Here is a 25,377-nt window from a genome sequence, read left to right as displayed (position 1 = left end):
ACTCTACAACAAATACGTCCAGGGCAACGCAGAGAGACTGAGTGTCAGCAGCGATGACACCTGCTCAGAAGGTAGGCTAACGCTCTCCTCGCCGCCAACCTGTCGTATTACAACATCGTATGTCTATCTCATGAAGACATCACCCTCAATGTCAGTGCCCACTTATCACATATCTCATATCGTGTCTCTACCTCGGAAAACGAGGTCAGCCCAACACAACCATTTCCGTCCTCCTTACAACTGCCTCGTATCCGACAGCTCCAGCGCCGAAGTAGGATCCTGTTATGCAGGGACATGCACTGGCGTTTATAAATGGCCTGTCTGTGGCTGTTTCTCAAATTGCACCCTATTCCCTATGCAGTGCACTACTTTTGACCAGGGCCCATCTCATTTGGGACACACGCCGTGTGTCCTGGTAGAAAGACGCTGACGCTCAGAAGCGGTGACACACTGTCATTAAGACACCCTACGGGACTAGCAGGGCTGAAGACTAGCTGCTCTTCAGATCCCAGCCTGCAATTGGTAATGAGAGGCTCTGTCATACGTGTATTTATTGCTCTCTCTCTCTCTCTCTCTCTCTCTCTCTCTCTCTCTCTCTCGCTCCCTCTCTCTCTCTCAGCTCTTTTCTGTGACACAGAAAAACACCCATGCACTGTACTGTGGTGTCACTCAGTCCTTTAAGCCCTAATTAGGTTTGTTCAGGAGGAGAGACACAGTGTGGGCAGGGTGGAATGTCTTTATTTTGCAGTCTTCAGTTTGCATGGCGTTGTAATAAATTGTTTATATAGGGCTCTGGTCAAAAGTAGTGCACTATATAGCCATTTGGGATGCACGTACTGTTGCTCCGGGAGTTAGTGATGTGACTAAGGAGACGATAACCCCAGTGACCCTGTAACCACTCAGTCAGTCTCACTGTCAGGATCTCGCTGTTAGACACGTCACCTCAGTGTCAGCGGGGTTGCCGTGGCAACGTCTCAACAGGAAGGGGTCAGACTGAGGGAGGTTAAAGGTCACCTGTAGCTCAGGTTTGTGTCTGACATGAAAGAGATGTCTCAGGCTTAAAAAAAGGAACCTGAGGATTTCAACATCCTTTTCAGATGTACGATGTACACCTCGAATATACACCTGAAACATCTACCTCGGGAAGCAGGGGAAGGAAAGCAAATATGTGGTTCTGATATAAGCTATAATTCAAATTTTGCCCAGATTGAATCCAAACTCAGACCTGCCCGAATCATTTTCAGTGGCCCTCTCTTGATTTCCCCCGTCCCGAGAGGGGATCTGTTTTTCAGCACCGTGTTATATTTTCTGTGTTTTTTTCATCAGGTGGGGGCCAATATTTTAATTCAATCTCGGCTGCAAAGAGCTCCCTGGAAATTATTTATTTCTGCAAAGGATAACAGCAATGTGCTTTTGATAGAGAGGAAATGGGCTACCATCCGTCATGGTTTGGTAATGCCTTGGTCTTAAGCTGACGGCTGAGGTCTTCACTGTAGCTGGTTGAAGCCCTGCCAACTGGAGGGCGTACAGACAGAGGAACTAAATGTGTTTTTCATTTATTTCGCTCTTCGCTGTCTGGATTCTCCCTGGTGGCGCCCCCTGGTGTTGCAGACGGGGACAACCCTCAGCGGATGCAGACGAGCGGCGGCGAGTTCAGCAAGCCCATGTACCAGAGCGTCATCAAGAAAGAGGGTGCCACCATGATGGGGACGGGGCTCCGAGCCGCTGACGCCGCCTCATTGGCCGAGGACTACGTGACTCCGCCTCCTAAGTACAAGAGCAGCTTGCTTCACCGGTACCTTAACGACTCGCTGAGACACGTGATGGTGGCCAACGGTGTCATGGACGCCAGGAAGAGGAACCACTCGGGATCCTTCAGCTCCAACGAGTATGACGACGATCTCCTCTCCCCGTCGTCCTCAGAAACCGAGGCAAACTTTGTTTATCGAGCTGGTAAGAATCCGACATTCCTTCTCACATTCTTTCCTTAATATTTAGCTGCTGCCTCTCTCTTTTTCTCTTTCTCTGTCCTCATCTGCACATTTTTGTTTTAATTCTCCTGCCCTCAGGCCCATTTGGCCCGTTCATTGTGAGGAAGACGATCTTAGTCGCTGTGACGGTGTTCCATTGCTGTTCCACTCCCTGTTGTCTCGTTTCAACAGCCTGGTTCTGGTTTTCCCCTTATAGAAAAACAATATGATTTCATGTGACATTTTTTTGCACGTTTGAAACTATGTGTTTTTGGAACACTTCACGTGATGATATTCCACATCACCTTTCTCGTGGGTTACATTTTTCACTTGAGATTTCCCAGGTGATGCCCTGAAAACAAAAAGGAGTCATTAGTATGCACACACAAACAGTGTTTTTAACATACAGATGTCCCCGGAACATCACACAGTCAGTGTTTTTAACATACAGATGTCCCCGGAACATCACACAGTCAGTGCTTTTAACATACAGATGTCCCCGGAACATCACACAGTCAGTGTTTTTAACATACAGATGTCCCCGGGACATCACACAGTCAGTGTTTTTAACATACAGATGTCCCCGGAACATCACACAGTCAGTGTTTTTAACATACAGATGTCCCCGGAACATCACACAGTCAGTGTTTTTAACATACAGATGTCCCCGGAACATCACACAGTCAGTGCTTTTAACATACAGATGTCCCCGGGACATCACACAGTCAGTGTTTTTAACATACAGATGTCCCCGGAACATCACACAGTCAGTGTTTTTAACATACAGATGTCCCCGGAACATCACACAGTCAGTGCTTTTAACATACAGATGTCCCCGGGACATCACACAGTCAGTGTTTTTAACATACAGATGTCCCCGGAACATCACACAGTCAGTGTTTTTAACATACAGATGTCCCCGGAACATCACACAGTCAGTGTTTTTAACATACAGATGTCCCCGGAACATCACACAGTCAGTGTTTTTAACATACAGATGTCCCCGGAACATCACACAGTCAGTGTTTTTAACATACAGATGTCCCCGGAACATCACACAGTCAGTGTTTTTAACATACAGATGTCCCCGGAACATCACACAGTCAGTGTTTTTAACATACAGATGTCCCCGGAACATCACACAGTCAGTGTTTTTAACATACAGATGTCCCCGGAACATCACACAGTCAGTGTTTTTAACATACAGATGTCCCCGGAACATCACACAGTCAGTGTTTTTAACATACAGATGTCCCCGGAACATCACACAGTCAGTGTTTTTAACATACAGATGTCCCCGGAACATCACACAGTCAGTGTTTTTAACATACAGATGTCCCCGGGACATCACACAGTCAGTGTTTTTAACATACAGATGTCCCCGGAACATCACACAGTCAGTGTTTTTAACATACAGATGTCCCCGGAACATCACACAGTCAGTGTTTTTAACATACAGATGTCCCCGGAACATCACACAGTCAGTGTTTTTAACATACACATTTGACATACATGATTACATTGTGAATGCTTATTTATAGAGTAAGTATTATTCAACATGTCCTCACCTGGGTTTTGAACTCACAACCTTTCGGTTCACGGCACTCTGATCTTCCTGCTACGCCACCATGACTGATTTCACCTGTATTCCAATACTTTAGACTTAAGTAAAGTAAATCTCAACTTTGTTAAAAAAATACACTCAAGGAAAACGATTATATTTATCCGTACTATTTTGCTAAGTGCAGAGACGTATTATAGGTAATGAATGTGTAGAGGAACTCTACAGACTTTGCGATGCAGCAGAAAGATCAGTGTTCCCCAAATCCAGAGGGTGTGAGTTCAAATCCCAGGTGGGGTCATATTGAATAGCTAATACTAAGTGATAATGTCATATGCAATCATGTTGTCATTGATTAAGAAAACCCATAAACTATTTGTGATATTTTTTACCTGTGAAATAGCTGTTTTCACATGTTGTGCTAAAACGTTCACATGTGGAAATCGAACTCTCCCATGTGGAATTGTATCTTCACAAGTGAACAGCGTTTGCATCCCCGTGTTGTCACATTTACTTCACATGAGCTGATGTTTTCACACGTGCCCAAATGTGTAGTTTCACGGTATCACATGTTGACATGTTGCATCCCCACGTCACATGTGTTTTTTCATGTGTAGTTTCATGGTATCACGTGTTTTTTCATGTGTAGTTTCATGGTATCACGTGTTTTTTCATGTGTAGTTTCATGGTATCACGTGTTTTTTCATGTGTAGTTTCATGGTATCACATGTTGACATGTTGCATCCCCACGTCACATGTGTTTTTTCATGTGTAGTTTCATGGTATCACGTTGCGCTCACATTTTGTCACAACTTCACATATGATCCCATGCAATCACAAGTGATCACATGCACTCCCTTGTTCTCACACTCTTCTTTCATTTCAGACGTGTGAAAGTTAATAAGGTACTTGTGGCTCCTGAAATGCACCTCCTAGGTAGCTATGGGATATGATTTCCCTCTCTGTTCACCATGCACCTGCAAAAAGACAGCTCTGATGTGGGAGTGCCTTTTAGTATGTTGGGTATGAGGTAACAGAATATTCACTTTTAAAAGTGAGATTTTCACAGGACGGTAACTTTAAGTCCATGTTGCAAATTGCTCCCTTTTCCCTACTTAGTTTGGGACCTTACCTAAGTCTAATATACCGCTCTCTATGTGTTCCGTTCACACCAACAGAGATAGCCTGGCCTCGCCCTCTCTTAGGTTTGCCTCCTAATGTCAAGTACACTGTGGAATTCCCCCTAACTCCCCTTCTCCTCTAACTGGGTTTTAGGGTTTAACACTAGAGACACAACAAGACCATGTGTAACATGCTCACACTGACTACTGTTTGGCATGAGTGAGAGAGAACTGGGCAGACGTGTGTGTGTGTGTGTGTGTGTGTGTGTGTGTGTGTGTGTGTGTGTGTGTGTGTGTGTGTGTGTGTGTGTGTGTGTGTGTGTGTGTGCGTGCGTGCGCATGTGCGCATGTGTGTGCCAGCGTGTGTGTGTGCCAGCGCGCGTGTGTGTGCCAGCGTGTGTGATCGTGAGCAGGAGCTCAGTGCAAATAAAACAACAACCCAAGCTAAAGTAATACAATCCAATGGCGAGGTAGATAAACGAACAAGTGTGCGTGGGAGTTTTCTTCTTGGCATATGCATTTTTCACAGGGCAGTCCCTTAACCCCTGGTTTTGGTGCCTGTGGGTTGGCCTTGGATATCAGAACGGCTGTTTGTGCTGCATGTTATGAAGGGTTCATGGTGTCATGGCGTTTCAGCCACAGCTTGCAGGTGCTGTTACCAATCAGACCTAATCTCACTGCATGGAGTTCTGACAGTTCTTCTTCAGTTCTAGAACAACTGGGCCTTTGTTCCAAAGAAGACTTCATAACTGATAATAATGTTTTCACTATTCTGTGTATACAGTTCAGTATTAAAAAGTGCCTGTAGGGAATTCGGATAAACGTGTTTTGCATTATCTCTGTGCGAAGGAACGGAGAGGAATTTGAAGTGATGTATAAGCCGGATAGGGGAGGCTGTCCAATGAAACAGTCCACCGATCGCGACTGTTACAATCTTCTGTCCCGATCAGATCCTTACAACTCCCTGACCCGAAACATCTCTGTCTTTCACTAAGTCACCTGCTGAGCACGTCAGTCACCAGCCAGACCGAGATAGGCCGAGAGAGAGATAGGGACAGACAGACAGACCGACAGACAGAGTGGCTTAGCTTAGGCTTCATCACAGACACCCCAACCCACCCCTCCCTCCCACCCAACGATTTAATAAGAAATAGTAAGAAGGAATCATTTACCTGGCCCGCATAATGTTTTAATAGAAAGTAACTATTTTATCTCCATGGTAAATATAATGTCTTGGCTCTGACGTCTTCCTCTTGGGTTTCTGGGCTGGCCAGCCAGGCATTATTGTGAACGGTTTCTCTTCTGTTACATGCGAGAAGAGTAGGGAACTTGAATCCTAACACATGGAAAGTTCCCGGAGGCGTGGTCTCAGGGGAATTTTCACGCGAACACCTGCTAGCCCCTCTTCATTAGTGAGTGAGAGAGAGAGTGAAATCGAAATAGCTGTTATTGTTTGGATTCAAAACAACTCCACAAGTTAAGCTCCAGTTTGCATCATTTCCTCTGGAGATTTTCTCCCCTGTCTGAATATTCCAGATTTTTTTTGTAGTGAAAAAATCCCTCAGCTTTTTGACAATTACAGAGTGTCTGAAATTTCAGGCCTGAGCTGAGCTTCCCGGGCCGTAGGTGTGTTTGTGCGTCAAACCTAGGCTGTAGGAGAAGGAGAGAATGAACTCTCTTGAGTTCTTGGCACTGGCACATTCCTTATAAGCCCCTACCTCAGCCTCACTTCTGATTCGCATAAGCCAAATTGCCGTGCCCACCGATTGGGATCCCGTTGGATAAATGTCCATTAATGGGACAATTGGTGGATGTCTGGCATCAGCCCTGGGATTTATCTATGACTTCAGAGAGCAGTTGAACGTGGCAGGAGATGCTGAGTGTAGATTTACTCTGACTGCATTCCAAATGACACCCTATTCCCTACACCCTGGCCTATTCCCTATGGGCTCTGTTCAAAAGTAGTGCACTCCATAGATAATAGGGTGCCATTTGGGACGCCCATTGACTTTGTCCCGTACTTAGTGGAAAAACCAAGCCTTTTTTTTTTTTTTTGCTTGATGATAAAAAATAAAAGATCTCTGTAAAACCCTGTTGGTAATATTATTGAAAACAAGGAGCAGTAGAATTCCAATGCACATGCCAAGGGTTTCATGCCAAATTACCCTTTAATGGCATATTAAATGGCATGAATCTAGCTGAATGTTTTTCTTATTGCTCACTACCAGATTTTGCCCTGTCCGATATGATATAGATCATTATACGGCAACTCATTCTCAACGTTTCTGTGAAAGGGGAGAGAGAGGTCTGGGGTAGAGCTTTTTCAGAGGTTTGACAGTGGTACATTTTCTCAGGTTCTGTTCTGCTTCGGTCTAATGTACTGTACAACTAAGCACATATGATATATCACCAACATTTTACTTAATTTGTGCTTACTTACTTTTACTAGTTGGTCTCATTAAGATAATGAAGGTCTTTTTTTGTGTTATTTACTAAACACTTGGTTTGTTCAGCCAAGTTTCCTAAAAATGAGCTTTTATAGGTTCTGTTTTAGATTAGATAAGTGGATCGATCAAGAAGAATAAAATGATAAATTATTGTCTAATTGTGTCATTTCAATTTCAAACTCTCTGTGTTTGGATTTTAATACCATGACAGCATTTTACTATTAAATAGAGATAAATATGTTTTATGTGTTTGCGATATTTCAGAGGGCCAAAACGTCTCAGTAATTTCGAGAGGAACACACTTTTTCCATTCGCCCCATTTTCTCAGACAGATAGGTTGCTCAAGACGTTTCCAGGACACACAACGCGTTAAGATTGAAGCTCACCTGTATTTTATAGCATTAAAGTGACTTGTTACATTTAACGATGACGAAATATGTTAAATGAAAACAGTAGTGTTTGACAGGACCCCGGGGACTCATAGAGGTTTGTTGAATTAGGTCACAGCAATGCAAGACAGTTATTCAATCCAGGAGAATTGTACTGTAGTCTATGTGTGTACGCTGTTTAAAAATCTGTTAAAAACGCACTTATAAATCCCATCTCCCTAAATGGAAAGGGTTAGTACTTTAGTAGCTTTAGCTACCAGCCCGACTCGGGAGGTGCTTTAGAATGATGACAGAGAGAGAGTCCACCATCTGTAATGTTTACTGTTTCACACCGTTTGGGTTATATCAGGGAAGAAAAATAAAAGGTCATCATTATCAGTGGAGCTGGTCAGCTTTTCATCTAGTCTATTGAGCTATAGTGCTGTATATGCAGTTTGAATCCTCCATTCCTCTCAGCGCGTTTATAAAATAAGCAAAGTACTGTAATGCTTTATACAACAGCAGTACAATTCCGTTGAACGGGTGGAAAGTCAGAAACATTTGATTTTTAGAAAAGAGAAACGCCACGGAGCGTTGCATTCCTGGAGTGATTGGACAATATGTCATTTAGATGAAGCTAGCGTTAGGCGGCCACAGCGAGCTGAGAATACAATACTTTACTGGGTCTGCCGGGTGACAATAAGCCTCTGTGTGACATTGATGGATGTGGATTCCACTTGCAGTAGATGAGACTCGTCTTAGGAATCCAGCTAGCGCAGGCAGGGACGGGAGGACTGGCCACGGATCCTTCTTTCCACCCTTTCGTAATAATAAAGGAGGGATGAGGAGGGAGGGGGGGAGGGAGGAGGACAGAGGCTGTTCCAAAAGAACATCCCAGCAGCCAAGACTCACTAAGGTCGTGTGTGTGTGTGTGTGTGTGTGTGTGTGTGTGTGTGTGTGTGTGTGTGTGTGTGTGTGTGTGTGTGTGTGTGTGTGTGTGTGTGTGTGTGTGTGTGTGTGTGTGTGTGTGTGTGTGTGTGTGTGTGTGTGTGTGTGTGTGTGGGCGGGCGGGCGGGCGAGCAAAATATCTTAACTTTTAGAATAAGTAGAAAAGGGGGGATCCCATCCCTCCATCCCTGGCACTGACCTTTCTCTTTTTATCTCTGTCCATCAGTCAGTGGTTTTCAGTTGAAAGGCTGGAATGAGTGAGTAAGTGCCGATGTGTCCGGTAGAATACAGCCTTTTCCACACAAAGACTAAACCATCTCTTCTAGAACATTCATAATGCGATGTTTAAGAAGTGAAGTAAATCAGGTCCTCTCCAAAAAGCAGGGTCTGCTGTAGTGTAGAGAAGAGAATCTACTGTAATGTAGGTGTTTGCATCATTGTATCTCTGTGGGCGTGGTTGGTAGTGCTGATGGTGACAGACAGAAGTGGAATCCTGGCTAGATGCTGATCTTTATCTTGGCTTGGTGTTGTGGGTGTAAGAAGGGGTGTGTGTGTGGATAAGTACATGGAAAGAAATGGAGGGCTGGGTTCGGTTGGGCTGGTTTTATATTTATGAGATAAATGTTAGCCGCCACCAACTAGACAGAAAGTGGATGTGATGCTAACAGAACAGACGAGAACAGAACGAGCCTGGTTCATTCAGACTGGAACAATCAGTTGCATCGAGAAGTAAAGTGTGAACGGACAACCATCACCCAGGCTCTGTTTATAGTGAAACTCATAACATAGACGTCAGGAGTGGAGATTCATGTGAGAGGCATTTCTCAACATGATCCTTTTTTAAGTCATCAGCGTCAAGGTTTGAGAAGCGCCCAAATACACGCAGGCAGCAGAACCCAACAATCAGCAGATCACAAAATACAGCTGGGTTAACTGACTCACTCACCCCGAGTCCACACAAAACACAAATTGGTTCTATTTAAAAAAATTTTTAAACAACCTCATGTCTAAAACAATTGTCCACAATAGTGTTCTCATGGGACGGCTGCGGAATCTTTTTAATGACAGAGTAGAAGGTGTGACCAGGAGTGGTCTGAACGGTCAAGGCTCTCTCATGGACATACCACACACACACACTCACACACACACAAACACTGTGTGTGAGGGCCTTGAGTTTCAACCCACTGTGAGGAAATTGCAACGTAATGATGCTGAGAGTGCACAGCAAACATATCATTTGTGTTCTAACTCCAGAATGGGCTATTTTAGTCCAAGAAAACACTTAAAAATCCCAAGCAAATTGTGTTTACACAAGAGTTTGGTGTACATTCTTTTTTTTTCTCCTGTGTTTTTTGTGTACTGCAAACAACTTCTATTTGTCTTAAAGGACCAGGATTATTGAGAAAGACTTGGAGCGGAAATAACTCCAGCTCTGTGGTTCAGAGCATCGTGTTGTTTTGCCTGTACCTGTTCAACCCAACACCAGATAATGATGATTTAATGATTTATTGACAAGGCATCTGTTGAATAGTTTAACCATGAGGCCCGTTCTGAGATTCACCTCAACCATTCATACGTCCCCAGCGACCCATACTCCTCTTGTGGTTGTTCGGTCAGTGTTTTGAAGTATGCACGTACTGATCCACAGATCTCAGACATGGCTCTGATAGAGCTCGTGTACAAATCTAACCTCAATCTCTAACAGCAGGAAGAGTGGAGCTCGCTGTCGTGATGACCGTTTCCGTGCCAACCATCTGCGGCAGGCAGACATGTATGAATCTCTGTCACGCTCATCCCTGCCCAGGTTCTGATCTTCCAAGGTTCTGATGATGATGGTTGACGTTTCTCTTTTAGTTCACATTGCCTGGCAGCACACACACACACACACCACACAAAAGGAGCACTTTAGTTAACAATGTATTTACTCTCTGATTGAAAGGCGCTTCTCTCTAACCCTCTCATTTGGCTGGCGATGTGACTCTGATTAGCTAGTGTTTAAGCCACTGGTAAACACTCAGACTCTCTGAGACACAGCCATGTTTAAACACACCAATCACTTAGTATTCATTCATCTCCAAAGACAAAGTGTGATTCCCATTTTGGGTATGTTTTTATCTCCCCCCCATCACTGAATGATGCATCGTGGTCTGAGAATGCCGCGGTCCATGTCATCTGCTTCGCAGACGTCGTGGAAAAAGGACAGACCAAGCTATACGAAAAAGGACAGACCAAGCTATAGGAAAAAGGACAGACCAAGCTATACGAAAAAGGACAGACCAAGCTATAGGAAAAAGGACAGACCAAGCTATACGAAAAAGGACAGACCAAGCTATAGGAAAAAGGACAGACCAAGCTATAGGAAAAAGGACAGACCAAGCTATAGGAAAAAGGACAGACCAAGCTATAGGAAAAAGGACAGACCAAGCTATAGGAAAAAGGACAGACCAATCCGTTTTAAAAGAGTTCTACAGGGAGCATATTTCTGATATTATAGTTGATGTATCTAGCTGGATCTGGGATTGTTAATGTCTATTACATCTAAACTCAGATAGCCTGGATGTTATTACTACTACTAGGTTATTAATAGGTGCCTGTTATTGCATGCACCTACTTACAGCAAGATATGTGGTTCTTACCAGAAAGAGGACAATAATGTAACATTTACGAACTAGCAAGTATTGTTTACAGTGACTTCTGACCTGAATCCAGGCCTGTGCCCCAAATGGAACCATATTCCCTAGATAGTGCACTACTTTTGACCAAAGTCCTATGGGCTCTGGTCAAAAGTAGTTCATAACATAGAAAATAGAGTGCCATTTGGGACATATACCATTCCTCCCAGTACAATGGCTCCTCTGTGGCCATAAAGTGACGACTTACCAGAGGATTATTCAACTCAGCGACATGCTGCAGCCGTGATAGATTTATGGGCTGAAAATGTGAAACCTAGAGTGCATCCCACGCAGCAGCTTATTCCCTATATAGTGCACTACACATTAAAAAACAAATGGTTCTCAATTGTGCCAAATAATGTTTATTTGGCTTGTAACCATAATGTAACCCTTTTTTTTGTGAAAAATGGAACCTTTTTTAGAAGGTTCTATAAAAAATCATCCTCATAAGGTTCTAAATGAACCTGTATGCTATAAAGAACCATTAAAAAAGTATTTAGCACCAAACAATGGTTCCTCTATGTTTACCACCCTTTTTGGTGCTATATTGAACTGTTTTTTATGGTTCTTTGTAGAACCAAACAGTTTTTGAAATTCTGATTTGAATTGCCATATTATATTGTAAAAATTCCATTGGTTTTATTATTGTGTTTATTAACAAGTTGAATCAGGTGTGCTAGCGCTGCAACAGCTATGGCTCCATGAGGCAAGAATTGAGAACTATTGACTTAGAGAAGTTTTTCACAAAACATCATCACTGGCAATAGTCCTATAATAGCAGATCCCAACAGATTAGATCGACTGCAATGACACACTCACTCACTGTTACACAAAAAGAGCTGTGAGAAAACCACGCCCCAAAATATTATAATCAGCCGCCGCCTCTACATTAGAACGATCACTACAAGAGGAAAGAACCCTTTTCTGAATTGCAAAGAGCCATTAAAGGGCTTCGGGTCAGTGTGGTTCCACATAGAACCATCACCCTTCCCAAAGAACCCTTGAGGAACCCTAGTGTGTACTTTACTGTGTACTTTTGATCAGGGCCCACGGGGCTCTGGTCAAAAGTAGTGCACTATGTAGGGAATAGGGTGCTATTTGGGATGGAGCCCTTGAAAGGTGAAACGGTCTGGTCTGGTTTGAATGCTAATACTCTGTAATATCGCCTGCTAGTGTGGATTAATGTACTGTACCTCACTGGAGTATAAAAGTTTATGCAAAATATAAAACAATAGGATGCCATATTTTTTGAATACCTCTTTTGACCTTACTCACTGGTTTTGTGAACTTCTTTAATCATTTACCATTTTTTAAAGATTTAATTGTATCTTTTATAAATACAACACAAAACATCCACATACATACAAAGGACAACATTGTAGAAACATCTACTACATCACACTTACCCAGACACACAAGCAGTCACCCCCATCTCCAGCGCCTGCATGCCTTTCTGCCACATGGCCTGAAACGGCGCCATTTTCTTTCTCTCCGTAGCCCACGCACTTTCAATATTTTCCATTGTGTTAATGAAACTCGATTTCCACGTTTTTAGTGTACGATTTTTCAAGATGAGTGATAAGAGAATCGTCCAACCCATCGGGTATCCCATTACACCCCCATATGCCATATCTTGAAATATGCAGACAGACGGATTAAAAGTATGTTTACATTGTAATACTTCTGACTGCCAACTTTATAGCTCCGCCCACAACTTCCGGACTTCATAGCATTCCCAGAAAGCATGGATTATTGAGTCATTGTTAGTTCTACACTTAAGACATGATTCTTCCGTTGAACTTCCTTTTTACGATGTTAAAGTTATGAACTTAAAGCCAAGGCGTTGTAAGCTAAGTAGGCAGTGACGGCTAATTTTCCATAATCTTTCTCTATGTCGGAGTGTAACTGTCTCAGTGTGCCCCTGGGCCTTGGCAGGCCAGCCCAGTGCCAGTAAGGGCCCATGGATCCCCAGCCTCGGAGTGGATCGTTGCCCCAGAGAGAGGTAGGGAGAGAAGGAAGGAAGGAAGGAAGGAGGGAGGGCCAGAGGAGTGCCAAGACATCCCTAACTTAATTCACAGACTCCCCTTGACATTATATAAAAAAGAAGAGACCATTTGAAACCACCAGGAAAAGACTAGGGAAAAGCCAAGCCCTCCACCGTGTCACTAGTGACAGTCTATACAGTATGTCTGTACAATTTGTCTGCGTGTTTGTCTGTCTTACTCCCTTTCCTCTCCGTGTTTGTTGTTTGAGAAGAAAGGTAGGGTTCATATAGTTTTTAAAAATGTATGGGTAGAGGAAGATGTATTTTTCCAGCTCGGCTGCAACAATCATGACTGGACAAAGTATTTGGTAAATTGTTATCTGTGCAAGAACTCCTATTGTCTGCACATTCACCTTATTGTAAATTAACCATAATGTTTCCTATCCAGTAAGTTGTGCTGAAAGATTGGTTGTGGTCGGAACAGTTTCTTCTCTCTTCGAGATGGGAACAGTCAGAGTTACTCATCTCTATGCATGCTTCCCAAATAGCACCCTTTTCCATATGTAGTGCACTCCTTTTGCTTTGGTCGAAAGTAGTGCACTGTGTAGAGAATAGGGTGCCATTTGGGACAGAAGCTAATACTGTAACTCCTGAGTCATAGCTCACTGATTGGCCTTCTCCAGTCACCAGGGTCACATAATTGGGTGAGCATTGGGCTGTCCAGCTCTCTATTGGTCAGTTGACCTCTTGGCATCAGTGGGGTGTCTGTGATTGTGTCCGTCCCATCTGAGATGTGTTTCTCGCTTCTCTTTCGTCTGGCTGTTGGGAGCCGAAGGGGGAATAGGCTGAGCTCATTGACTGCGTGAGCGTGTTTTTTTTTTTTTTCTCCTAATCTAGCGCAGCCTTTGGTTTGTGCACCAGGGGCCAGCGTGGTGTGTTTATTGTTGTGTGTTGCTAACAACAGCAGCAGCTGGTTGTGATAAAACATACCCATCCTCTCTAAGCAGGTGTACTCTATTCCCTCTCTCATTTGTCAGTTTGTTGTTGCTTGTTTTTGCTTGTTTTGTTTCACGTTTTCTCACTGTGTTCAACCTCCTCTATTGCCCACCATGATGTTAAGTAAGCAAGTGTTTTTGGACTTGAAACCATCACTTCAGTATAACAGAAAGGTAGCAGCAAAGTAGACTGCATGACTTTCGGTTCCTTAGCAAAGCAGGAGAAAAAAGCCCCAAAAGAAAATACAAAATAAATAAAGGTTCCACTATGATTTATTGACAATTTATAGTTTCTTTGGCACCGTTTTTGTTTTAAAAAATCAGAGTTTTAAATGTTTTAGGCAAAGGCGGTTGGAAGTGTGCCTGCTCTGGATGTACTCTACTCTATTGTACTCTGGCCGGGTCGGGGTCTCAGGGGGGATTCTGGGTAGACGACGCGTGCGACCACACCCTCCGCTCTGCTCCGAGGCTGCAGGAGGCCTCACACAAACATGTTTTTTTTATGGGACATTGGGGGGATTGAACAGCATCTGGACACTGGCTGCCCTGCTCTGAAACATACTGAACTGGAACCCACAGCCGCTTCACAGCCTTGCTGCTCAGAGAGAGCTCTGCAGACCAGACCCGGGTTCAAATACTACTTAAAATTATAAAGAACATGTACTGAATCTGCTTGATTTGAGTGTGCCTGTTGCAATGGAAACAACACATAAGACAGATTAAAGAAACTATAAGACAAAGATATCTTTTTATTTTATTTATCACTAGCAACCTATCAATAGGCCTTCCCTGACTGTCTGACACAATTCAGTAACATAACAACCTCCAACACATGAATACAATGTAATTGGGATGTAATTGCATAGCTGTTATTATACCAAATGAATGAACGGAGCATATTTGAATCAGTCTCAATCCTGTCTCTAGCACTGGTATTAATCCGAGAGAATAGATTGAGATACATGGAATATGCTGGAGTCGACAGCACTAGCTAGCTACGTACATTAGCTTAAGCAATTGACACCTGAGCAATAGAGCAAACCAAGTGCCTGCTCGCCCACTATCAAAATAGGGGAAGCAAGCTTATGTTATTGTGCCTCCACTGTTTCTAATCAGGAAATTATCGAAATCCATTGGGACATTTTCACTAAGTAGTAATGTAGACTAGACCACTGCAAATTCTTGTCATGTATTAGACCAGTCTATCAAAGTAAGAGAATGAGGCCTAATATTTGTCAGATAGAGTCAGATAAAGTCAATCTGGTCAGAAGTCAGAGAGCTAGAAAGGGAGAGGAAGGAGAAGGGGAAAAAAACGCTGTTATAATTTCAAGGCTTTTAAATGGCCTGTGACGCCGTGGAAGAAATGCTAGTTCTTGACATATAACAGATCTAGTTTTTCCTTGTGAAATCAAAGGGAGAAACATAATTGCATTTGTTTTGGCTGGACTGCTTGAGAAGGGTCAATCTGAAGCACCTTAAATCTAGCGTGTTACTGCAAGTCACTTCAGTCAGAGGAAAGACAGAGAGAGAAGGAAAGAGAGAGAGAAAGAAAGAACACCGTTGAGACTGATAAAGAGAGACGGAATGAGTGAGAGAGAGGAGGAGAGACTCGAGATGAAGCGAGAGATAAGAACCAAAAGAGAGAAAGGAAAAGAAGAGAGAGAGATTTGGCCTGACAAGTGTTTGAGGATTTTTCTGGAATGTGCTAAAGAGTTGAAACCTGAAATCCAAGCGGTGGTTTGTTCTATTTCTCTATTTCTAGATTTTCATCTCCCTCTCTATCTCCATCTCAAATCAAATTGTATTTCTGACATGCGCCGAATGCAACAGGTACCGTGAAATGCTTACTTACAAGCCCTTAACCAACAATGCAGTTTTAAGAAAATTAAGAGTTAAGAAAAAGTTTTTAAAAAGTTACACAATAAAATAACAATAACGAGGCTATATACAGGGGGTACCGGTGCTTAGTCAATGTGCGAGGGTACAGGTTAGACAAGGTAATTGAGGTAATATGTACATGTAGATAGGGGTAAAGTGACTATGCAGAGATAATAAACAGCGAGTAGCAGCAGCGTAAAAAAAAAGAGGTGGGTTCAATGTAAATTGTCCGGGTGGCCATTTAATTAATTGTTCAGCGGTCTTCTGGCTTGGAGGTAGAAGCTGTTAAGGAGCCTTTTGAACATAGACTTGGCACTCCGGTACCACTTTCCGTGCGGTAGCAGAGAGAACAGTCTATGACATGGGTGGCTGGAGTATTTGGCCATTTTTAGGGCCTTCCTCTGACACCGTCTGGTATAGAGGTCCTGGATGTCTGTAAGCTTTGGCCTCAGTGATGTACTGCGCCGTACTCACTACCCTATGTAGCACCTTGCGGTCTGATGCAGAGCAGTTGCCATACCAGGGGGTGATACAACCAGTTAGGATGCTCTCGATGGTTCAGGTGTAGAACTTTTTGAGGATCTGAGGACCCATGCCAAATCTTTTCAGTCTCCTGGGGAAGTCGTGGGTGAACAGAGAGTACAGGAGGGCACTAAGCACGCAACCCTGAGGGGCCCCCGTGTTGAGGATCAAAGTGGCAGATGTGTTGTTGCCAACCCTTACCACCTGGGGGCTACCCGACAGGAAGTCCAGGATCCAGTTGCAGAGGAACGTGTTTAGTCACAGGGTCCTTAGCTTAGTGATGAGCTTTGAGAGCGCTATGGGGTTGAACGCTGAGCTGTAGTCAATGAACAGCATTCTCACATAGGTGTTCCTTTTGTCCAGGTGGGAAAGGGCAGTGTGGAGTGCAATAGAGCTGGCGTCATCTGGGGATCCGTTGAGGCGGTATGTGAATTGGAGTGGGTCTAAGGTTTCTAAGATGTTGGTGTGAGCCATTACCAGCCTTTCAAAGCACTTCATGACTACGAACGTGAGTGCTATGGGTCTGGAGTCAATTAGGCAGGTTACCTTGGTGTTCTTGGACACAGGGACTATGGTGATCTGCTTGAAACATGTAGGTATTACAGACTCCGTCAGGGACAGTTTGAAATTGTCAGTGAAGACACTTGCCAGTTGGTCAGCGCATGCTCTGAGTACATGTCCTGGTAATCCGTCTGGCCCTGCGACCTTGTGAATGTTACTCACATTGGTTACGGAGAGCGTGATCACACAGTCGTCTGGAACAGCTAGTGTTCTCATGCATGCTTTAGTGTTGCTTGCCTCGAAGAGCGCATAGAAGTCATTTAGCTCATCTGGTAGGCTCGTGTTAATGAGCAGGTCTCGGCTGGACTTCCCTTTGTAGTCCGTAATAGTTTGCAAGCCCTGCCACATCTGACGAGCATCAGAGCCGGTGTAGGAGGAGGATTCAATCTTAGTCCTGTATTGAAGCTTTGCTTGTTTGATGGTTTGTCAGAGGGCATAGCAGGATTTCTTATAAGCATCCGGATTAGAGTCCCACTCCTTGAAAGCAGCAGCTCTACCCTTTAGCTCAGTGCGGATGTTTCCTGTAATCCATGGCTTCTGGTTGGGTTATGTACGTACGGTCACTGTGGGGACGACATCATCGATGTTGATGATGAATCCGGTGACTGATGTGGAATACTCCTCAATGTCATTAGATGAATCTCGGAACATATTCCAGTCTTTGCTAGCAAAATAGTCCTGTAGCTTAGCATCGCGTCATCTGACCACTTCCGTATTGAGCGAGTCACTGGTACTTCCTGTTTTAGTTTTTGCTTGTAAGCAGGAATCAGGAGGATAGAATTATGGTCAGATTTGCCAAATGGAGGGCGAGGGAGAGCTTTGTAAGCGTCTCTCTGTGTGTTGAGAAGAGGTGGCCTAGAGTTGTTTTTTACCTCTGGTTGCACATGTGACATGCTGGTAGACATTAGGTCAAACGGATTTAAGTTTTCCTGCATTAAAATCCCCAGTCACTAGGAGCACCGCCTATGGATGAGCATTTTCTTATTTGCATATGGCCTGATACTTATTGTTGAGTGCGGTCTTAGTGCCAGCATCACATTGTGGTGGTAAATAAACAGCTACGAAAAATATAGATGACAACTCTTGTTAAATAGTGTGGTTTACAGCTTATCATGAGATACTCTACCTCAGGCAAGCAAAACCTTGGGACTTCTTTTAATATTAGATTTCGCGCACCAGCTGTTATTGGCAAATAGACACAGACCACCATCCCTTATCTTACCGGAGGTAGCTGTTCTGTCTTGCCGATGCACGGAAAACCCAGCCATCTGTATATTATCCATGTCGTCATTTAGCCACGATTCGGTAAAACTTAAGTTATTACAGTTTTTAGTGTTCCATTGGTAGGATAGTTTCGAACGGAGATCATCCAGTTTTTTCTCCAGTGATTGCACGTTGGCGAATAGGACAGATGGTAGAGGCGGGTTACCCACTCGCCGAAGGCATTCTCACAAGGCACCCGGACCTGTGGATTTGGGCCTGGTCCGGTATCAGCAGTAAATCCTTTGCGTCCGACACGTTAATGAAAACATCTTCGTCCAGTACGAGGTGAGTAATCACTGTTCTGGTATCCAGAAGTTATTTTCGGTCATAAGAGACGGTGGCAGAAACATTGCATACAAAATAAGTTACAAACAACATCAAAAAACACACAAACTAGCAACAATTGGTTAGGAGCCATCCCCTCCGACGTCGTTCTCAGGTGTCCAGCCAAAACTGCAAAAAAATATATATATATACTGTATATAAAATTGACCCCCCCCCCCCCAAAAAAAAAACATTTATTAACATCGCTAGCAACAACATCATTTAAAAAAAAATGAGATACCTTCAGTAGAAAAGAGGAGAATATCTTCTTTCTAATAATGTCAACTTTATTTCTCAACTCCTAACATGAGGAAATTACAGTCACTGGAGTCAAAAAGTACAAAAATATGTGAAAATGTCACTTTGTATGATGGGTGGTATGTATGAGGAGGGGGTTCCTTCGGCAAGAAAACTGTAGCATTTACTGTAGTGGTTTTGTGAACATTATGGAAGTATTTACTGTAGTTTTTCTGTTTTATTATCTTTGACATGAAGTGGGGGCTTTCTCCTTGAGGAAACCTACCTGACAAATACCGAAAGAGCAAATGTCCCACAACTTATAGGAAGGTAGATAGGCCTGGGGTCTGAACTAGCACAATATAGTCTATACTTGGTATGTAGGTTTCTCACTTATGGGTGGCACAAATTGAACATGCGGGAGGGGAATGGGCAGGGTATATGAAAATTAAATTCTGTAGTATTACTACAGTTAAAGAATGTTGTTTTGTGGACTGTAGTGTTTTTGTGGACATTACTGTAGTATTTACTACAGTTTCTTTTTAATGTGTGTGTGGGGGGGATACTGTGGCCCTGCAGGATTCTGTATTCCTTGTCTAGACTCCAGATTAAGGTTTTTGGAAAACGGCTGCGGTGCGCACCGCGTGTCCTTTCTCCGGTTTCGGCCAATGAGGTTCTGAGCCCCTTGCAGGAAGAAGCAAGGACATGGTTTTCCAGCTCTACAGCTGTGTAGGAGAATTGACTTTCTCTAAGTAACCTAATAACTCTGTCCCCACCCGACCCTCCTTCCCTCGCCACCTATAAGAAGCGTGGGTACAAATTCCAGCGCCAAATGTGTGGCTGAATTTTCATTCGCGTAAAAAAAAATGGTCAAAACACCCAGTCGGCGATGATTTGCAGTGGTGGCGGTACAAGTGGCTGCTCGTTAAAGGGACTCGTACATGTTACGAACATTTTCTTTACGGGAAATGTGGTGCGAGGCAAGCGTCTGTCTCTCCTCCCTGCCTCTGTGTCTATAGGGCAATCATCCTGAATGAAAGCAGCTGGCGTCAGAGAGAGACACAGAGATAGAGAGAGAGAATATTACATTTTAAATGTCTGTAATCTTTTGGACCTTTTGTGAGTGTAATATTTACTGCACATTTTTTTATTGTTTATTTCACTTTTGTTTATTATCTATTTCACTTGCTTTGGCAATGTAAACATTTGTTTCCGTGCCAATAAATCCCTTAAATTGAAAATGAGAGAAAGAGAGCCTTACCTCACCTCCAATCAGTCGCCTGGTTTTGCCTAATGCTCAGCTCAATTATTATTATTTTTTACCTTTAATTAACTAGGCAAGTCAGTTAAGAACAAATTCTTATTTTACAATGACAGACAGACACTCACAGGTTGCCTCTTAGTTTTGTCTCCTTGCACGCTCCCTCCTTAAAGCAGCTCATTGGCCCTGGCTGTATGTTTTTTTGAAGGGTGTGCCTGGAGGCTTTATGAGCAGGAAATCCAGATCTCTTTTAATGGAGGGTGCCAAGCCAGTCATCATCATCACTGGGTAGAGTTCACCGCTAGGCAGAGGCTGCTGTAGCCCTGAGCCCAAACCTGCCCCCCTCACATCACCACTCTACCCACTACCCCCTCTCGAAGCTCTCTGCAGCTTGGCAGGTGGTAAGAGTACAAGAGGCCTTCTGCGGCTGTGCCACCATTACCTCAACACACACACACCACCATAACTGCCCTTCTACCTAAGGGTCTGGCTGGTGAGAACACAGAACATTAGATGGACCTGGTTTTAAACAGACTGGTTGAACTGATAGCTTTCATTGTTTGCTGACTTCGCTGTTTTATTCCTGACCAATGCTTTTTCTATGAGATATAAACAGCTCCTGTGTCTGAATGTGGGAAGTTAAGTCTCTTTCTTAATTACTTAGCTTTTTCTCTATTCCCCCTTTCTCCCTGTCTCGTTTTTATTCCTATTTTCTCATTTCTATCACATTTTCTCAGTCCAGTTTGTTTCCAAATGAAAATACCAAGTATATGCAGTTTGATATAAAACAAATATTGAAGAAAGTACAGTTGTGTTATTCATGTCAAAATGTGAGTGTTAACGGTGCCTTTTTAGTTAAGATTGGTCCATTATTACATGGCTACTATTTGTTTAGCATCTGAATCAGAAGTGGAAACAGAGAAACACATGTTACTGCAGCACAGATTTGACCCCACACACACACCCCCATGCACTCCTCACCAGCCCTCAAACTAGGTCCTTAATTAATCCTCATTGACCCCAAGGTGTACCTCGTTAAATGAACCTCTTTTTCTGTTGTGCTTTCAGAAACCATGGACCATGGATCAAGTAAATGTGACAAGTGAGTGTATTTTACAGATTCCTTCTGTATGCTTTCATGCTCTTTCGGACATCGATTTTTCTCTCTTTCTCTTTCTATGATTATTAACTACTTGTAGAGCTCCCTCTCCTCCTTCAACTCTGCGTTTGTTCTCTCTCTCTTCTCTCTGTTCGTTCATCTCTCTCTCTCTTCTCTGTGTTTGTTCATCTCTCTCTCTCTCTCTCTGTTCATTCATCTCTCTCTTCTCTCTGTTCGTTCATCTCCCTCTGTTCGTTCATCTCTCTCTCTTCTCTCTGTTCGTTCATCTCTCTTTTCTCTGTGTTCGTTCATCTCTCTCTTCTCTCTGTTCGTTCATCTCTCTTCTCTCTGTTCGTTCATCTCTCTCTTCTCTGTTCGTTCATCTCCCTCTTCTCTCTTCTCTGTGTTTGTTCATCTCTTCTCTCTCTCTCTTTTCTCTGTGTTCGTTCATCTCTCTCTTCTCTCTGTTCGTTCATCTCTCTCTCTCTTCTCTCTTCTCTGTGTTCGTTCATCTCCTCTCTCTCTCTTTTCTCTGTGTTCATTCATCTCTCTCTTCTCTCTGTTCATTCATCTCTCTCTCTTCTCGCTTCTCTGTGTTCGTTCATCTCTTCTCTCTCTCATCTGTGTTCGTTCATCTCTCTCTTCTCTGTGTTCATTCATCTCTCTCTCTCTTCTCTGTGTTCATTCATCTCTCTTCTCTCTTTTCTGTGTTCGTTCATCTCTCTCTTTCTTCTGTTTCTGTGTTCGTTCATCTCTCTCTTCTCTCTCTCTCTTCTGTGTTCATTCATCTCTCCTCTCTCTTCTCTCTTCTCTGTGTTCGTTCATCTCTTCTCTCTCTCTCTCTCTTCTGTGTTCGTTCATCTCTTCTCTCTCTCTCTCTTCTCTCTGTTCGTTCATTCATCTCTCTCTCTCTTTTCTGTGTTCGTTCATCTCTTCTCTGTTTTCTTTGTGTTCATTCATCTCTCTCTTCTCTCTCTTCTCTGTGTTCATTCATCTCTCTTCTCTCTCTCTCTGCTCCGTGTTCGTTCATCTCTCTCTTCTCTCTCTCTTCTCTGTGTTCGTTTATCTCTCTAACTCTGCGTTCGTTGTCTCTCTGTGTGTTATGTTCAGTGGGGGTGTTCAGAAGGAGAAGGTACGGGGCAAAGACGAGACGTACTGGAAGGAGATCAACGCAGCCATGGCCTTGACTAACCTGGCGCAGGGAAAGGACAGCGGTGGATCAGGGACGACCAGCTGCATCATCCAGAAGTCCTCTCATATATCAGAAGTAAAGACTGTCAAAGTGCCTCTGGTGCAGAAGTACTAGCGCCTATCACGGAGTCGTGTGTCTCCAACTCATCTTCCCTTCTGCTCTCTATGCAACACCAACCTTCCCTCTGAAAATTCACTCGGAAGAGACAGTCAAAAACAAGAAACAAGTACTCTCTTTTTTCTGTCTGTAAAAATGCAGCAGAACTGAAGACATCCTATTTCGTGTGTGGGTTGTGTTTTGACCTGCATCACATGCATTAGACAGGTGTTGACATGATCATCGTTAGCTGCATTGTTCAGTTCTGAACGAGACACTTTTGTTATGTTAACTTATTTGATGTATCTGAATTTCTTTTCTTTTTTTTATACTCTGAAATTTGTATTGTACTTTTGCCAAAGTGCCTTTTTAGAAGCAAAGCATCACACCCGTTGTGGTTAATAATGTACAGAGTGCCTCTGGGAACATAAAGGACTATCTGAAGAGGAAAAATAATATGGTCTTATAAGCTTCTTCTGAAGGACTCCCTCCCTCCATGATATGTGCCTTACAACGTGAATGAATTTATCTGACCTTAAATAATATCTGTACTGTTCTAATTTATCAAGACACACACACACACACACACAAAGCAGTGGGTGACTAAATTAAATGAAACTAAACAGACAATAACTGTGAATATATAGATAAAGTTCACTCCAGCCAAACACACTAACACCTAGCACTTGAGGGTTAGAATGGATAGGATACCAGCAGATCTATTGTGTTGTCGTTAGTCACAAGCACCATCATGTTTTCCACAGCTCGGCCTTGGGAGTTTTATTTCTGAGAGGGGATGGATCCTTATCAAGGTTTTTAAACTGGAAAGCGCAAGCAAATGTTGACCTAGCACCAGCATACAGGCATGCTCACGTGCACACACACACACACACACACACACACACACACACACACACACACACACACACACACACACACACACACACACACACACACACACACACACACACACACACACACACACACACACACACACACACACACACACACACACACACACACACACACACACACACACACACGCGCACACACACACACGCACACACACACACACGGTCGGGAGGTTTAGTCGGCACAGTGCTATATCTGTTTAATCAAAGAGGGCTGTGAACTAAAGGGATGTTTTTCTGTCTGTTATCAGTGTAGTATTATATGAAGTACTGTGTTGCTCCCTTACATGTTTTCGTTTAGAACAAGGTACGTCAACAGTGTAAAAAAAAGACTAGGAGGTCAATTTAATCCAACCCAGATTGCAGTATTTATGCAGTGGTTATTTTTCCAATGGTCAAATGAATTCACAGACTGGTCTTGGGTTATGTTTAAAAACCTACAACTACGACCAGGGCGACCCCCCCCCTCCCCGGGACGGATATTGTACATAAAGACACTGAGTAAACATTGCTAAGGTGGGTTTGATTGAATCCCGACCTAGCTCACCATGCCGTTTAATCCTACACTCACTCCTGCTTAGCTGTTCTAAATCACACTCAATGTGCTGTTTACAAGAAGCCAGAGAGAGAGAGACTTGCTCAAAAAAATGACAAATAAATAGCCTTTTCAGTATTATCTCTTTGTCAGCCAGCAAAGCAATTGTTCAAGTATTTGTTATTGTGCGTTTGTTTATCGCAGTGGTTGTTCTGCTGTATCAAAGTTTTACTTCACCATAACGCGTTGTGTTCCTTTTTGTGACCGAATGGAAAGAATCCTCCTTAAATACTTCTAAAGTATGTTATTTACATTGTAGCAACCCAATGCCAAGTACACAACTGAGAGGAATCAAGTTGGACTGTTATAGTAACTAGTCAGCCATTTTCTGCCGACTCACTAATTGTTTGTATATCTTCAAGGTACTGTTTATGTGTCAAAATCTACACTTTAAAAAACAAAAAATAATCTCTGTGCTGTTTGGGCCCATTGTTTGACAACCTAGACTGTGCTTGTGGTCAAGGGGTGATTGAGAAGAGCTGAACAAAGCTACTTGTAGCCATGACTCTTATTCTTGAATGTGCAAACCGTTAAAAGCTGCACTTTAAACTCTCTGTTCTCCAGTAGGAAGAAAGAGAAGAAAAGTCGTCATTGAGAAGTTATGGGATTGATTTGAAGGGGGTAACAATGTGTTGAGGCTTCAGAGGCACAGAACAGCCATTGTTTTACCTGTACACCCTGTAGGGACACAGAATCAGTCGGCAAACTAAATGTACCCCGAGGCTTCGGTCCAGTACTGTACATTTGTTTCTGTGCAGAAACTCATGCTTTCAAACAGATGCTGACAAACGGAAACCAATTCACTTTTGTCATATTTTAGAAAAATCTATAAATTATTAAGGATTGTAAAAAAATAAGTTGGTGAGAATAGTCTGTTTTTTTTATTGTTAAGTTATGAGTTAAAACATTTTGATAGAGACTGGATTGTTATCCAATGACCAAATGCATAATATCTCATTGTATTGTCTGATTTTGCTTTTATGTAAACATGTATTTTGTTAATCTATGGTTACTTCCACAAAACAATGAATAAACCTTTGAAGAAATTGTATGATATTGATATTTTGCTCAATTTGGGACTCTATAAAAATATACAGTATATATTCATGGGAATTATATAAACTTGTATGAATAATTTTTGAACCATTGAGTTATTTTTCTATCAACTTTAACACATGAGAAAAAAACTCATTTCGCTTTTACTCTGATCAAAAATATGAAACTCTTGCCTCACTATACCAAAACGTTACATTAAAATGTATATTTTTTTAAACAGCACTTGAAAATAAATCTGAATTCACCACAGTTTGGTTTTGCAACATTAACTCCTCACTGTTATCTGCTAAAAACACATTTAAACCTGCACTTTTGG

The 25,377-nt window shown here is 42.9% G+C and overlaps 1 protein-coding gene across 2 annotated transcripts in view; it reads left to right on the top strand.

Annotated features, from left to right (window-relative positions):
• LOC110536592 (homeobox protein Mohawk) overlaps positions 1–25,051 on the top strand; it is a 32,927-nt gene extending 7,876 nt beyond the window's left edge. For both annotated transcript variants that reach the window (XM_036935249.1, XM_036935248.1), the window contains 4 exons: positions 1–71; positions 1,612–1,953; positions 21,181–21,214; positions 22,322–25,051. The exon at positions 1–71 is cut by the window's left edge and continues 83 nt beyond it. In XM_036935249.1, coding sequence (XP_036791144.1) covers positions 1–71; positions 1,612–1,953; positions 21,181–21,214; positions 22,322–22,517 — 643 coding nt within the window. In that variant the 3' untranslated portion in view covers positions 22,518–25,051. The remainder of the gene's footprint in view (positions 72–1,611; positions 1,954–21,180; positions 21,215–22,321) is intronic.
• Positions 25,052–25,377: the final 326 nt, after the last annotated feature.

The sequence above is a fragment of the Oncorhynchus mykiss genome, chromosome 11 (assembly GCF_013265735.2).
Source record: "Oncorhynchus mykiss isolate Arlee chromosome 11, USDA_OmykA_1.1, whole genome shotgun sequence".
NCBI lineage: Eukaryota > Metazoa > Chordata > Actinopteri > Salmoniformes > Salmonidae > Oncorhynchus > Oncorhynchus mykiss.
Note: the sequence above shows the minus strand (reverse complement) of the source record. Positions and strands in the feature narration are given on the sequence as shown.